Source organism: Pelodiscus sinensis, chromosome 1, assembly GCF_049634645.1.
Source record: "Pelodiscus sinensis isolate JC-2024 chromosome 1, ASM4963464v1, whole genome shotgun sequence".
In the NCBI taxonomy this organism is placed as follows: domain Eukaryota; kingdom Metazoa; phylum Chordata; order Testudines; family Trionychidae; genus Pelodiscus; species Pelodiscus sinensis.
The window spans coordinates 98,854,629-98,870,995 of NC_134711.1; the positions used below are offsets into that span (position 1 = coordinate 98,854,629).

The 16,367-nt window shown below is 41.0% G+C and overlaps 1 protein-coding gene across 1 annotated transcript in view; it reads left to right on the top strand.

Moving 5' to 3' along the window:
• Positions 1-16,367, top strand: part of C1H12orf42 (chromosome 1 C12orf42 homolog) — a 237,713-nt gene that overhangs the window by 203,310 nt on the left and 18,036 nt on the right. The window contains exon 15 of the mRNA XM_075938918.1: positions 4,523-4,592. Within this exon, the coding sequence (XP_075795033.1) occupies positions 4,523-4,592 (70 nt within the window). The remainder of the gene's footprint in view (positions 1-4,522; positions 4,593-16,367) is intronic.

A 16,367-nucleotide genomic window follows, 5' to 3' on the forward strand; every position in this document is an offset into this window, starting at 1 on the left:
TGACCCAATGGAAGCTACCCCATCTTTAAGTCTGACACTGGTTTTCCACTAAAAGCCTAATTCCCAGCTTTCATGAACTACCCCCTTTACCCCCCACCCCAGCAGAAACCAATGCCCCTGCCCCTGGACTAGAGAGAGGTGTGCAACTGTAGGGGAAAGCAGAGTGATTTATTCATGTTAGAAACCTAAAATGCTTATAATTTTCTAGATGCAATTCTTTGCGTGATTAAAGTTTTCCATGAGGTTCCTTCTCCTTTGACTTCTGTGCAGAACACTCACACATCCACACATTACCAATGGAGTTGTTGTAGACAACCAGATTGGAGCATCAGTTTAGTCAGAATAATAAGACCATTCAAAGCAAAGATTTCCCATGTAAACGTTCAGAACTCTTAGAAAACCAAACCAAACCAAACCAAACCAAACCAAACCAATTAAACAGGGATATTCATAATAAATGTATTCTTTGAAAAGAAGTTAAAGCTAAATGTGTTTCTACAGAGCAAGTGAATGCCCACCAAAAATTACAATTTCTTTATCCCTCCAAAAATCTACTCCTTCAAACATTCTCCACACTGCCCCTCCCCCCCAAAAAAGAAGAAACAAAGAACCAATTTATTATTTATTTTGTGATAGCCACTAGGAGCCTGAGTCATGAACCAAAATCCCATTGTATTCAGTATGGTACAAGCCCAGAGCAAGAAAATGATCCTTACTTTGGAGAGTTTACAGTCTAAATAATAGATGCAGGCAGTTCCTCATCATACAGCTCTTCATCGGTCACTTTCATGACACCCAATTAACATCACTCATCCAACTTTAACTTTGCCCTGTAAATTTGCAATAATATGTATATATTTCAGAACAACTAGCCGATTGTATATTCTCAAGAAATCCATTTCCAGTATGCAGTATCACTAACTTGTACTATATCATTATCTCCTGTGGAAAACCTACGTACATTAGTGGCTACAGAATATATCTAATATAGTTAAATTAGAAATTTGCAAGATCTGCATAAACTCACCGCAAACTCCAAAGCCATATAATCAAAATATTTCAAAATACCAAACACATCAATCTTTCCAATGCCAATCAAAAGTATAGTCTGCTTTACCAACACAACACACAGTGAAAGAACTTGCAGTGCTCTGACATAACTTCATGTGCCCTAGTACTATATTTCTTTAGAAAACTTTCTTAAGCAATATATAAAAATAATAGTATAGATATCCAATGGCCTTTTTCATGACATAAGACCTGCCCTAACAAATCTGTGGTCCTTCTTATCCGGTGCCCTGTTTCCAGTAATAATGAGAACCTGATTCTTCAGAGAGAAATGCAAAAAGTCAGGAGTTATGTAAAATTACCCCCAAGAAAAAATTCATTCCACCTCTCATCAGATACAGGTTGGCTTATGCCTTATAGCATGATGATTTAACTCCCTTCCAAACTCTAGCTTTTGAATCCTTTCTAATGTAATTCTGCATGTTCTCACTATCTATCAAAATGTCCAAAGCCAAAACAAACAAATGGGTAAAGCTGAGGTTGGATGGGAAAGTGGTAGTGGGTGGTGAAGATGAACTGGCTGGATTCCTCATCTGTCTGTTTGCAGACTTTAATCGGTTAGCTGGTTTTGTTGGGGTTTTTCATTGTAGATTTTTTTAAAAAGTGAGTGTATTTATTTATTTTTAAACTGGATTCACATTCTGACCCTTGGTACACATTTTTACAATGTGTTTTTGTTTGTGAATATATTAAAAGGACTAACAGCAGTTTGATGCCAGTCTATATAACACAAAGAACGAGACATGGTGCAAGCTTGAACTTGCTCAAAGCTGACTAATGTTAGACTGTTATCTTGTCAGTAAGAATTGCTTTGAGTCACTATCTGTTCACCAACTCTGATTAATGATCATTTAACCGTACTGTCAGCCCTATTTAAATCTGAGTGTTGCCAGTTGCTTCCTTCATTTGACCAGCCAATAGAATCGGGGGGAGTCATTCATGCATACTATTGTCCTAGTGGCTCTGGGCCTATAGCCTCCCAGTTTAATAGGGCATTCAGAGCTCATTAGTGAGGAAACACATCAGGAGTGACCGCTCCAGTGCCACACGTTGCAACTAATAGCCTTGCCGAACAGAATCGTTTCTGTTTCTGCTCATTTGTTGTTGAATCCTTTCAGTGTCAACAAGTGGTCCTGTCGGCAGGAGCCTGCCATTCTGCCCAACAGTTTTAGCCGTTGCTCTCCTGAGTCAGACTTGTATCCTCCTCCATTGTTTCATCAACAATGGAGCCTGAGCAATCACAAAGGCTTCACAGCCATTCATCATCAGCTCACGAATTCTCTGGGCAAGGTTACCCGCCAAACTTTTGGACCATCGTGTTGGCACAGTGTGTGAATAGCCGTGAAATGCAAATAGCTTCTGCAGTTTACACTTTTGTTTCAAATCCCATGGATGGGGTGGAAGAGGGAACCTTGAAGTAGCTCTGGCTAAAAAGAAAATAAGATCCTATAGAAACAGGACAGAACAACTGGAATGAGAGATATAATGAGGACTACCCCATCCCTCAGAAAAAAATTACACAGGGGTAGGTGTATGTAGAGGAAGGTTTCATTGTGTTTTTGGCTGACAAGTCTCTTATGATGCCTGCTGCATGAGGATGCACAGATAGCGCCCGCAAAGCAGGACTCCAAGGGTGCGTCTACCCTGCACCCTTCCCTCGAAATAAGCTACGCAACTTGCGCTATGCAATTTGCGCTATGCAAATTGCGTAGCTTATTTTGAGGTTTAATAGTTTATTTCAAAACATAGTGCCAAATTTTGAAATAAAGTGCTATTCTGAAACATCCCGTAACCCTCATGGAATGAGAGTTACAGGGACGCTGGAATAGCACGCCCATTATTTCCAAATCTATTTTGAAATAACAGGCTGCTTTAAAGACATGGAATAGCTATTTGTGAAATAGCTGCACAGTGTAGACGTAGCCCAGGAGTACAGGCTCCTTTCACAGGCTTCTCAGATCCTTTCTCTTATGGTAATAGTTAATAGTCCCCTTATGGTAATAGTTAATATTTCTTTTGTGTTTATTGGAAATGTATCTGGTAAAAGGCATATTCAAAAATATAACATTTTTTATTTGCATTATGGTAGGACTTAGGGGACCCTCTGAGATATATACACTGTACAAAGAAGTATTCAGCACAGCCCCTGCCCAAAGGTGCTCAAACAGGCAAGTGGTGGGAGAAGGGAGTGTTAGTATCCACATTTTCAGCATGGGAAATTGAGGCACAGGGATTAAGTGACATATCCAAGGTCGAACAGTTTGTGGAAGATACGGTAATCACCTTTGTTATGTGGAAATGTAGGAAAACGTTATGCAAAATAAGGGACAGTACTGTATTTTAGGGACATTTTAGGGAACCATCATTTCCCTCAGCATATCATGTGTTTTTCTCTCAAATGTATATTTCTACTGTTCTCAAATATACAATGCAATTATCATAAGGTTCATTTAATGTTTAAAATATGTATCGGTTTTAATACATTTCAATACATCTGAAAATAACTGATGGGTGGTTACCCTAGTGGCAGAGCCATGAATTGACAGCAGATCTCTTGTGTCTCAGTTCAGTGTCTTTACTGCAAGACCATGCTTCTGCACCTTGGTGTGAAGTGATTGGATTGAATCCCAGATGGCTCAGTCAGAAATCCTCTTTGACTTATGGAAATTTTGTGTGCCTGAGGACTTGAGGATATGACCCAACAAGGTGCTTTGTTGAATTAGGAACTTGGGTCCAAATCCCCAAATGTATTTTGGGTTCTAACTATCATTGATATCAATAGAAGTTATTCAAAATACCTTTGAGGATCTGAGCCTTAGTGTAAGGGCAAGATCCAGCCCTGACTTAAGTAAATCAGAATAACATTTGGTCTTATGGGTCATATTTTGTCTTCATATACTTATCAAGCTCTCATTTACTTCAAGGGAAGTAGTGAATCCATATCCTGAGGTTCCAAGAGCAGAATAAGAGTGGAACATGCTGAACTTTAATGCTAACAAGTAGTCCTGTGGCAACTTAGAGACTGACAAAATATATATAGTATCATGAGCTTTCATGGGCAAAACCCACTTCTTCAGATGAGCATTGGGTTTTGTCCATGAAAGCTCATGATACTATATATTTTTGATAGTCTCTAAGTTCCCACAGGAACTCTCGTTGTTTTGAAAGTTACGTACTTACATGGCTAACTCTCTGAGACTTTTAATGCTAACTGGAGTTGGGCCCAGTTTCAACCAGGATGGTTGTTCCAATCCAAAAGTTTTATTTCAGGATCACCTGTAGCGCTATGTGAATAAATGAATTAGAGAATGATAAAGAATGAAATGGAATGTGCCAGCTGTCATTTATTTCTCTTTTTTATAGAGCACTAAGTAGTTTAGAAACCATCAAGAAAAAGTATGATCATGTTATGTAAAACTGCCTCTTTTTTATTTCTGTTGGTGATATTTTGCAGCAATTTTATGAGATCATTGATTGGCCGTATGGATTTTAAAGCCTTGGAACTGAAAATGTACAATGCGAGGGTGAGTGAGCTTTTCCACTGTCCTTTAAAAACACCTGGTCTTACAGAGAAAGGAAACCCCACTTTCTTCGTTAGGTACCCCCCTTGAGTTTGCTATTGAACTGGATTTGAGCTCCGCTCTAAAGCCCAATTATTCAAAGACTTACATGCGTATAACCTGATATCTGCAAGCAGTCTCCTTGAATTCCAAGTGATTGTTCATTTGGTTAAAGTTAGGCATGTGCTTGCTGAATTGGGACCAGATATGTATTGTTTTGCGGGATTGAGCCCTAAATTATACATGTATGATTTGTGTATTGGGGTCTAACTGAAGGCAAATTAGATGCAACTCAGTGGGTAGGATAACTCAGCAGAATGTTTGTGTTCCTTGCTTTTTATTTTAAATGTTTACTTTTGTTCCCTAGCTTTAAAGATCACATCTAGATATAGAGCATTTGGCCAAATTTGGTAAATGATGGAAAACCTCACTTTTAAAACAAGAGTAGAAAAATAGAATTAGAACATATTCTCTAAGGAAGAATCTTGCAAGATGATGTGTTAAACAGCTAAGTGATTCTTATCCAGCTCTTAGAATTATATATGCCCTCACCAGCCAAACACCTAATGTATTTTTTGTCACAACAGCCCAAGGAGGTAGGGCAATCCTAATCTCCCCATTTCATAGATTTGGAACTGAGGCATAGAAAGAGACTAAGGGTATGTCTACTCAGCAAAGTTATTTCGAAATAACAGCCAAACCGCTATTACGAAATATATTCAAAATAGTGGAGCGCTTATTTCGAATTTGGTAAACCTCATTCTACTAGGAATAATGCCAAATTCGAAATAGCTATTTCAAAATAAGTGCTGTGTAGACACTTATTTTGAAATAGGGGGCCTCCAGCCTTCCCAGGGTGCCCTGGTGGCCACTCCAGCCTCAACCAAGAACACTTCTCTCCCTCCCCGGAGCCCTTAAAGAGGTTGACTCTGGCCACAGTGCCTATGCCAGCTCCAAGCCTGCCAGCCCAGAGCCAGCAGTCACTGCCCCGACCCAGTGGCCCCAAAACATGATCCAGCAAGCCACTGGCAGCCAGCCCTCCACCGCTCCCCAGGAGCAGTCTGCCAGCTCCCAGGAGCCTGCCAGGGCAGGCACCTTCCTGGTCTAGGGTGGAGATCATGGACCTTATTCAGGTTTGGAGGGGATGCCTCCAATGTCCATGATCTCCGCATTAGACAGAGGAATGCGGCCGTCTATGGCAGAATAGCTGCCAGCCTGGCCACCAAAGGCCACATTCGAACCCAGGAGCAGGTTTGCATGAAAATCAAGTTGGTCCCGAGAGACCCCCCCAACCCTGAGCCCTGAGCTTCCCCTCCCCCTTCTTTTCCTTGCTTCCCCCTTCCAGCTCCCTCCTCCCAGGTTTTCCCCTCCCCTCTCCCACTCCCTCTCCTCTTCTCTCTAGCCACTTTCCCCAGTCTCACCAGCATTTTATTCCCTTCCCCCCTCCCCAGTTTTGTTAAATAAAGGGAGTTTGTGTTTATGAAAATACATGTATTTTATTTGAAATCAGGAAGGGAGGGGTAAGTGGAAGGACGTGAGGGAGGAATGAGGCACAAGCCCCCAGTGGGCAGTCCAGGGAGGCTCTTAGTGCTCTTCACAGGGGAAGCTCTCCTGCAGGGCCTCCTGGATACTAACAGCACCCCGATGGATCTCCTGGATGGCAGCCTGCAGAAAGTGCAGCCAGGCTCACAGCAACACATCCAAGAGAAGCACCATAGTGCCCAGGAGCAGCTCTGACTCCATGTTACAGAGTGCTATGGTGTCCCAAATGAGGGCAAGCAGAGCACGCAGAGACAAAATGCTTTGCTGTCCCTCATCGAGGTAGACAAGCAAGCAGGGAAACCTGAGAACTGGCTGTCCGGGGGGTCCCCTTAAGCACAGATCTCAGATAGCCTCAGGCAGCAGCCTCACACAGTAAGTCCTGACCTGGTGCTCTGCCAGTTCTGGTCAGCCTTAAATGTGATTCAGAGTCCACTCAGTGTGGACGCGCTATTATGAAATAGCAAAACGTTATTTCAAAATGCATTTTGTGTGTAGACGCATTATTTCGAAAGAAGCTATTTCGAAATCACTATTTTGAAATAAGATATTTCAAAATAACACTGTAGTGTGGACATACCCTAAGTGATTTGCCCAAGGTCACATAGGTAGCAGAAACAAAATACAGGACTATGTAGCACCTTAAAGACTAACAAGATGTATAGGTAGCAGGGAACTGAACTCAGGTCTCCTGATTCCCAGGCTAATACTCTCACCACTATAAGTCCCAAGTCCTGTAATTTTAATGTATCTTACATACGAAAAACTACATTAAAAAGATGATAAAGGTGCAAAGTCACACACTGCAACGTTGGTAATACCAGAATTGAAGTCCCTCAAGCCCCAGGCTTAAAAGCCCTAATGCCAGCCCAAGCTGCAATGGCTACACTCCTATTTCTAGTGTGCTAGCACAAATTCTGCTAGCATAAGTCTGTCCACCCAGGTGGAGAGGCTCACTCGTAGCTGCAGTGAAATGTTGGTGCCCCCAACTGGCCAGGGGCACCAACAAGTCAAGATGCTTAGGGAATAGCAGCCAGGCTATGAGTGTGAGCCCAGGAGCAAACTGACAATTGGCTGAGAAAAGGACCTGCTTGTTGGCCAAACTTGAGCTAGTTCAATTCAAACCCGGAGGTCTTGTCTCCACTCAATTCAAACCCTGAGCCCTTGCCTCCAATTACCAGGAGATCAACGCTGTGGGGATCAATCTCCCAGGGTTTGATTTAGTAGGTCTAGTAAGGACACACTAAATCAATCACTGATGATGCCCCTGTCGACTGCAGTATTCTACCGCATCTCAAGGACTAAGTGATGTTGATGGGAGAGTTTTTCCCATCAATGTCTCATAGTGGGGATGCTGTGGAAATTTGATCTAAGGTACATCAAATCTAGCTATGCTATTCATATAGCTGGAATTGTGTATCTTAGTTCGATTTTCTCCCCAAGTGTGGACTATACTCCGTGAAACAGGGGAAGGTATCTATGGCTGTGGAGCTTTTATGGCCTCACATATACAAAGTTCATTTTGCCTGTCTTGCCATCTAAAGATCTGGTTCTGTTTTTACTCACATAAGTGTAATATGACTAGCACCAACTCAGAAGATGGAACTATATCAGTGAAAAACCAGCAGAAATGAGAGCAAACCCAACCTACACTTCTGCCAGGACATTTTGTTGCATGGCATTAATTATCTTATTTTTTTAGGGCAAGTAAACCTAAAGAATAGCCCACCCTTGCTGATCACTGTACCATTAAACTAACAGCATATGGTTTTTGTCTTGGGATCATCCAACATCTTACAAAGGAAGTGATGCTGGGCAGTTACTAGGCAGCTTTTGTATTCTTTGGGATGGGGGGGGGGGGGGAGAGGATGGTATTTTAATAGATTTCCTTGGGGATCTCTTAGAAGGGTAATTTAATTGTTTAAATTAAATTTGGGACCCCTGTCACAAATCATTACCTTGTCTTTTATCCATCTATCCTCTTGTTCAAACTAGTAGCACATGAACACTGACCTCTATTAGCTTGAATCCCTTCATATGTTTTAACTCATAAGCCTCACTAAAAATGGGTAGGTGACCCATCATTGGTTTAAAAATCATGAAAGAAACAGCTTTTTTCTCTAGTTACAAATATTATTTTCAAGTAAGATGGCAAAACTCATTCCTTTGGATTAAAGGGGCACAAAATAATGGCTGTGCTTTTTTTTTTAAAACATGGACAGAAAAATTAATAAAAAGTAATATGTAATTCGGGGAATTTTTCTAAATATTCCTATTTGATTACTTTTAAACTCAGTCTGAGTGAATTAGCAATGTTTAGTTCACAGTCCTTTTTCTCCATTGTTTTTCAACATTCTAGAATTTTCAACATCCTTTTAAAAAGTTCTTTAACACCTTAATTTGAAGAATTTTGCAGCAGCCCTTTGATCAAGGAAAGAAGGACCTCCTCCCAGTTATGTCTCAGTTCCTCTATTCCTCATCATCTCATGATATTTTCTCCCCTCTCCCACTGTGCATACTACATACCCCCAACTCCTCATGCTCGTCCCCACAACTTCTCACCAGGGTGTGGCTGCACAGTAATCTAGAATCACTTCTCTTACTCATTTCCCATCTGCCTACTTCTCTACTGTCACTCGGCATCCCTACTAGTTACCTTCTTTTCCCCAATGGCCTCTCTATCTTTTCCACAGCTTCCTGCCCCTACACCTTTGCTCTTGTCTGCGTGTATAGGCTCCCCATAGTCCTGCCCAAAGAAACTAATACCTGCTTCAAGACAGCAGATTAGAAGTCCCCTAAAAATGGGGAATTCTGAGCTGGCAGAGGAGAGGCTGAGATTGAAATGAAAGATGTGTCAGAGGCAGAGCCAAAACTTAGTGTCCTTGGTGAGTCTGGTGACTGGAGTGGCTCCTTGAGGGTTGTTCTCCATCAGCAGAAGTTAGAACAGCCCAGAAGCTGTGCTAGCTTAATCCACATATTGAGGATTGGGACTGTGTGTAAAACCTCCTATTTGCTATTTCTCAAAGGGAGGGCTCAAGTGTCTGATTTGAGTAACCAGGCAGTGAGGTGCTTGATATTAGTGCTTGTAAAGGTTGATCAGAAGGATCGGTTAGTTATTCCGAAATAACGCTGTTGTGTAGACATACTGTTAATGTGCTCAGCACTGGTCTAGCCATATCCCTATTGAAGGAACACTGAATGCTCTTAAAAATCCCAACCCATTTTATGGGAGAGCCTGTTTTTAACTAATTGGTCTGGGTGATGCCAGTAAGCATATATTTTTAGTTCCATCTTTTTAGTACTTATTAGTAGAAGATTTACCCAAAGTTGCTTGGGTCCTTAACTCAAATTTTGTTTTTCTTTATTTAAATCAGTGTTCTGGGGTGAGTTTTGGGATGAGGGATCCACTATGCAGGCTGCACCGAGGAGAAAGGACAACTCCAGTCCTCTTTCACCGCAGCAGCACGGGACCAGGTGAGAAGCACCTGCTCATGGCTGCTTCAGTGGGCAAAGCCGGGGGAGGGTTGAATGTCAGACAGACATACAGACAAACAGACGCACAAACAGATAAACTCTGTGAAATATATAGTAGATAGCTATTCCTTTCTCTACATTTGGCCCTTGATGCCCCCTCTGTGGTCATTTTATAGTATAACTGTCCCTCCTAATAGACCCCTCCCTTTCCATTTTATGAGACACAATCAAATTCCAGTCAAGTCCCATTGTCCTGGCACAACCAAGACCTGACCTTGCTTTCAGTTATGATAAGAAGAAGGTGCATACCAAATTTGGTGGTCCTGGCATTTAGGAAAAGTTTTCAAACAAATAGACTCACAGATGGACAGGCAGACACAGACAGACAGATGCACAAACTCTCTAAAATATATAGTAGATACATCTATTTTATATTGCCACTCTCACTAAAACATGCTTACAACTGAATTCTGTGTAACTGAGAAGCCTCATCCCCCTCCACTGGAATACACAGTTACAGAAAATTAAGTTTACAGCCACATTTCATATCTTAACACTTTTGCCATTTTGGGGACTGATCCTGCATTATACATCTTTATACGCAGTAGCTAGCTTCTTATAATAGCAGCCATCACTTTTGTATCTGAGTTCCCAAGGCAAAGGAAGTTTTGAAGTTAACACCAGTGGCAGCAGAATCAGGCCAATTGTTCATAAAATCATATATTTGGTAGCTGAGGTCCATTAAATCCAGCTCTTAGAAATGTCTTTAATTGAAAATTTAAATTAAAAAATGTGTACTGGCCTTTCTGATACTTCATCATGGGAAACTCTCAGAACCAAAAATGCTTTTGGGAAGCAAATCAGAACCAACCATATTCTGCTTTGTTGGTTGTTCCACCTCTCAAAGTGTTCAGAGTGGTTACTGACATAACATCTGTTTCAGAGTCTCTTGATGGCATTAAACCACTATGTGCCCTTATAACAGCATTTTTTATATTCTGGTATTTGGCAAACTAATAGAATAGCAGTAACGTAAAGACATTTTTAGAACAGTGAAATAATACTTTTATTTTGTCCTTTCAGGATTGTCTGTTCACATGAGCAGAAGCAATTGCACACTGATGTGTTTTATTGGGCAACAGGACATAATTCTAGAAAGCTTAATATCTATCTATCTATCTAGCTATCTATCTATCTAGCTAGCTAGCTATGTATTAACCATTTTATAGTAAAATTTTCTAATATAAAATATAAGGTGTGTGGGATCCTTCCAAGTCCTGCAGACCCTTTTTTACATAAGTAAAGGTTCATAGGATTAGGCTTTGTTTATTGAAGATCAATATGAAAAATGCTTCCATTAATTTTAAAAGAGAAGCCAGGAAAATATGGTACTTCAGTAATAAAAGTTGTGGACTTGGTCAAATGTTGGAATTGAAAATTCCTTTAAAAACAGTAGATTATTATTTTCTACTTCAGGGCAGTCTTTCTTGCTGTATATAACACAATTCTGATTGCTAGTGAGGGTGGGGTGTTTTTTGTTTAATTTTTTTTTAATCTTAAAACAGGAATATTTTCTCTTTTATAAAGAGCTTATAGTTTGCCTCTGTTTTCTTTCTGAAATCCAGTGAAAAAGTATCTGTTTCCTGCTATTGCTGTCTTAGTACCATAATACCAAATGGGCATTAAGGGTAGGAAATCAGAGAGGGTTTTCTGTCACCCCCATAGAAGTGTTTGTTCTTGTATCTTTTCTTAAAAATATCCTACCAACTTCACAGAGTAGTAAACCTGAGACACTGATTCAAGAGCCAGACAGTTGAATGAAAAGGATAATCGGGGGCTTTTTTTGACAGGTGCGGCAGCCTGCCTATAGCAGGCATATAATCATTACCATTTTAATAAGGCTCTAATAGGGGGGCTGATAATTCAATGGGGTGTGAAGATCCTAATTCAACTCCCAATCCCACATGAATGTGCTAGAATTTGTGTGCTTTGTTTTTCTCTTTTGTACCCCTGAATGCCAATAATTACTGGCTATAGATTCAAAAATTCTTAGAACTGGAAGCTAAATGAGCTCTCCTAATACTGCACAAGAATGTCAATACTCATAAAAAAAAAAAGGAAGCAAGAGGTTTTTTTGTATTTTTTGTATTAGACTTGTGGTACTGCAAAGGTTCTGCTTCTTAAGTGGTTTGGCTTGTATCATGAACAATGCCTTTGCTGTTTCTAAAACATAGAGCTCGCTCTTTTTGTCTCACTAGAAAGTTATATATAGTGCGAGGCTAGTTTTTTCCAAGTGTTTTCTAATTGTTTGGGAGGTTGTTGGTTTTTTAACATATTCCAGATGTGCGTCTCTTTCCATTCTGTACTTACTTAGCAATTGTTCACAGTATATCTAGCATCTATAACCTACTAACTATGCTAAGAAAAAATGTATCTAGCAAGTTATTGAAGAGATAAAGTACAGTCAAGGTGTATAATAAAACCATATCAAATCTACAAAATGCTGTAGAACCATATTTTTATGGGAGCCTTTAATGCCTGAACATTAAGTTAAATAGATTTATTCCATACAGGTGATTCTTAGATTCCAAGGCCAGAAGGGACAACCGTGATTAACTAGTCTGACCTCCTATATAACACAGGTCATAGGACTTCCCCAAAATAAATCTTGGAGCACATGTTTTATATAAAAAAAAAATTCAGTCTTGATTTTAAAATTGGAAGTGATGGAAAAAGCATAATGACAGTTGCCTTGGTAAATTTTCCCAATGCTTAATTACTCTTACCATTAAAAAATTACTTATTAATTATATTCTGGATTTGTCTTCTTTCATCATCCAGCCATATGTTTCTCAGTTAGTTTAAAGAGCCAGTTATTAAATATTTCTTCCCCATTTGAATGTGCAGACTATGAGCAAGTCATCCCCTTAACTTTCTCTTTGTTAAACAAAATAGATTCTGAGTGAAGCACAGGAATGGGGAAAATCCAGCCTGCGGGCCAGATCCATCCCACCAAACGTTTCTATCTGGCCCACTCAGCTGATTAGCAGAGGGTGCATCTTTACAGCTGGCAGTGTGTGTTCAACTGCTCACCCCTCACCTTGCTCCGTCTATTGTTCCCAGGATTCTCCTTCTAGCTATGCAGAGGAGAGAAGGGGAGTGCTGACATCAGGGTGTCCTCCTACACCTGTACTCCATGTCTGCAGAGCAGGGGTTGGGGAGAAGGAGACACACAATGGAGCTGCTCCAAACTGAAGCATGGATGGTTAGTGACTGGGAGTATGTCTAGACTACATGGCTCCGTCAACAGAGTCATGTAGATTAGGTTTCTAGACATAGGAAGATGAAGCGGCTATTTAAATAATCGCTGCTTCATTTACATCAAAATGGCTGCCGCACTGTGCGGATCGGCTGTTTGGTAGCACAGAGTGGTAGTCTGGATGCTCCGTGGTTGACAAGGGAAGCCCTTGTTGACTGCCCCGGTAAACCTCATTCCACGAGGCATAACGGGGCAGTCGACAAGGGCTTCCCTTCTCGACCATGGAGCGTCCAGACTACCGTGCTGTGCTGGCAAACAGCGGATCGGCACAGCGCGGCAGCCATTTTGATGTAAATGAAGTGGCGATTATTTAAATCGCTGCTTCATTTCCCTATGTCTAGAAACCTAATCTACATGGCTCCGTTGATGGAGCCATGTAATTTAGACGTACCCTCAGAGGAGTGCCTGTCTTAGGAAGCAATACACTGTTTCTAAGATTTCAGTGCTCATGCTCTCTCACACAGACTTCCTTCTTCCCCCCCATATTGAATTTCTGCAGAGCGGAGGGTGAGGGGGGAGACAACAGAGCAGGACAGCTTTCCCTGTCTTAAAGAAACAGGGAGTGGCTTCTCTCAGAAACTTAGCCAGCAGCACCTGCACACACATTCTGTATGTCACTGTCACACGCACCCAGTCTGTGCCACCCTGTCTCAGTGTGCCCCCCACAGTCACTGTCACACACACAGCCACAGCCACATATATTCTACCATCTCTGTGACATGCACACTCAATCTGTGTCACAAAGTCTGTCTCTTACATTGAGTTTCTCTCACACTCACACACTCTCTTCCTCTCTCTCTCTCTATAATCCCCAAACCCATCCCTTCCACCCAAGGCCCCGTCACTCCCAGGGACCCCCAGGGCCAGCCTGTGACCATGTACCAAAATTCATGAAATGGTCCCCCATATGAAAATTATTTCCCACCCCTAATCTAGCACTATAAGATGTGTTTTCTAATCTTTTAAACATTCTTCTGGCTCTTTTCTGAGCCCTCTCCAGTTTTTTATCAGTATTCTTCTTGAATTATGGGCCCCAGAATTGGAGACAGTATCCCAAAAGCAGTGGTACCAGTGCCAAATGTAGAGGTAAAGTAACCCCTCTACTTCTACTTAAGATTCCCCTGTTCATGAATTCCGAGATCGCATTAGCTGTTTTGGCCATGGTGTCAAATTGAGAGTTCATGTTCAGCTGGCTGTCCACAATGACCCCCCAAATCGTTTTTCAGAGTCATTGCTTCCCCAAATAGAGTCCCTTATCCTGTAACTATGCCCTACAGTCTTTGTTCCTAGATGTTTGCATTTTCATTCAACCATATTAAAACACATATTGTTTGCTTGTGCCAAGATTGTCAAACAATCCTGATTGCTCTCAGTGAGTGACCTGTTGTCTTCATATTTACCACTTCCTCAGTTTTTATATCACCCACAAAGGGATGATTTATGTTTTCTTCTAGGTCATTAAGAAAAAATATTATAGGGCCAAACTCCACCACCTGTGGGAACACCCTGGAAACACAGGCAGTTGGTAATGATTTCCAGTTTACTTTAAATGCGTCTCCTGAATGTAAATACATCCACTGAATTTTAATTTTATATTATTCTACATTTATAATCAAAATGTCATGCAGTGCAAGGTCAAACACTTTATATAAATCTAAGTATATTATATTAACACTATTACTTTTATCAACCAAACTTGTAATTTCATAAAAAAAAGGTATCAACTTTGTTTGACAGGATCTGTTTTCCGTAAACCCCTACTGATTTGCATTAATTACATTACCATTCTTTACTTTTTATTAAATAAGTCCCATATCAGCTGCTCCATTATCTTCCCTGGGATTGATGTCAGGCTGACAGGCCTATAATTACATGGATCATCCCATTCGCCCTTTCAAAAATGGACACATTAGCTTTCTCCCAGTCTTCTGGAACTTACCCAGTGTCCCAACACTTGTTGAAAATCAGCATTAAGTGATAATTTCTCCAAATGCAAGTTTTGATCAAAATGGAGTTTGAAGTTGGGAGTTGAAGGCACTCAGTAATCTGCTTCACCATTACGAGGAAGGAACTGTGACTGGGTGTGAAATGAAATAAACCTTTGGTATTTGCAAACCTCTTAAATATCTCTGAGGAGAACTGAGGACCATTGTCGAAGATTACTTGCCCGGAAATCCCAAAACAGTCAAAGGCAGGCTTTCTCCTTTCCAATTTAGATGCACTTGAGATGGTATTGAGCAAGCTGGCAACCTCAATGAATCTTGAGAAATAATCAATCATCAAAAGATAGGTTGGTTGTATTATACAGATAGAAAAAGCACCATTCTGGTTTTCTGTCCTGGCCTGTCTGGCTGGGCACCCCAGTGAAGGTGATTATTCATAAGAACATAAGAATGGCCGTACTGGGTCAGACCAAAGGTATATCTAGCTCGGTAGCCTGTCTGCTGACAGCAGCCAGCACCAGGTGCCCCAGAGAGGGTGGACCAAAGACAATGATCAAGCAATTTGTCTCCTGCCATCCCTCTCCAGCCTCTGACAAACAGAGGCCAAGGACACCATTTTATCCCCTGGCTAATAGCCTTTTATGGACCTAACCTCCATGAAATTATCTAGCTTCTCTTTAAACTCTATTATAGTCCTAGCCTTCACAGCCTCCTCTGGCAAGGAGTTCCACAGGTTGACTACACTCTGTGTGAAGAAGAACTTTCTTTTAGTAGTTTTAAACCTGCTACCCATTAATTTCATTTGGTGTCCTCTAGTTCTTCTATTTAGGGAACTAATAAATCACTTTTCTTTATCGGCCCTCTCCATACCACTCATGATTTTGTATACCACTATCATATCCCCTCTCAGTCTCCTCTTTTCTAAATTGAAAAGTCCCAGTCGCTTTAACCTCTCCTTATATGGGACCTGTTCCAAACCCCTAATCATTTTAGTTGCCCTTTTCTGAACCCTTTCTAAGGCCAAAATATCTTTTTTGAGGTGAGGAGACCACATCTGTACACAGTATTCAAGATGTGGGCATACCATAGTTTTATACAGGAGCAGTAAGATATTCTGTGTCTTATTTTCTATCCCTTTCTTAATAATTCCGAGCATCCTATTTGCCTTTTTGACCGCCGCTGCACACTGTGTGGAAGTTTTCAGAGAACTGTCCACGATAACTCCAAGATCTCTTTCCTGATTTGTCGTAGCCAAATTAGCCCCCATCATACTGTACGTATAGTTGGGGTTATTTTTCCCGATGTGCATTACTTTACAATATTCCTAAAGGAATATCCGTATCCCAGAAGATGAGGCATTTATTTGGCTTATATGGGGCCCAAACTGGTAGAGTTCTCAGCTCTTGCTTTAGTTCTCTGATGGCATGTCTAGACTTGCTTTCCCTTTTGAAAGACGATATGCAA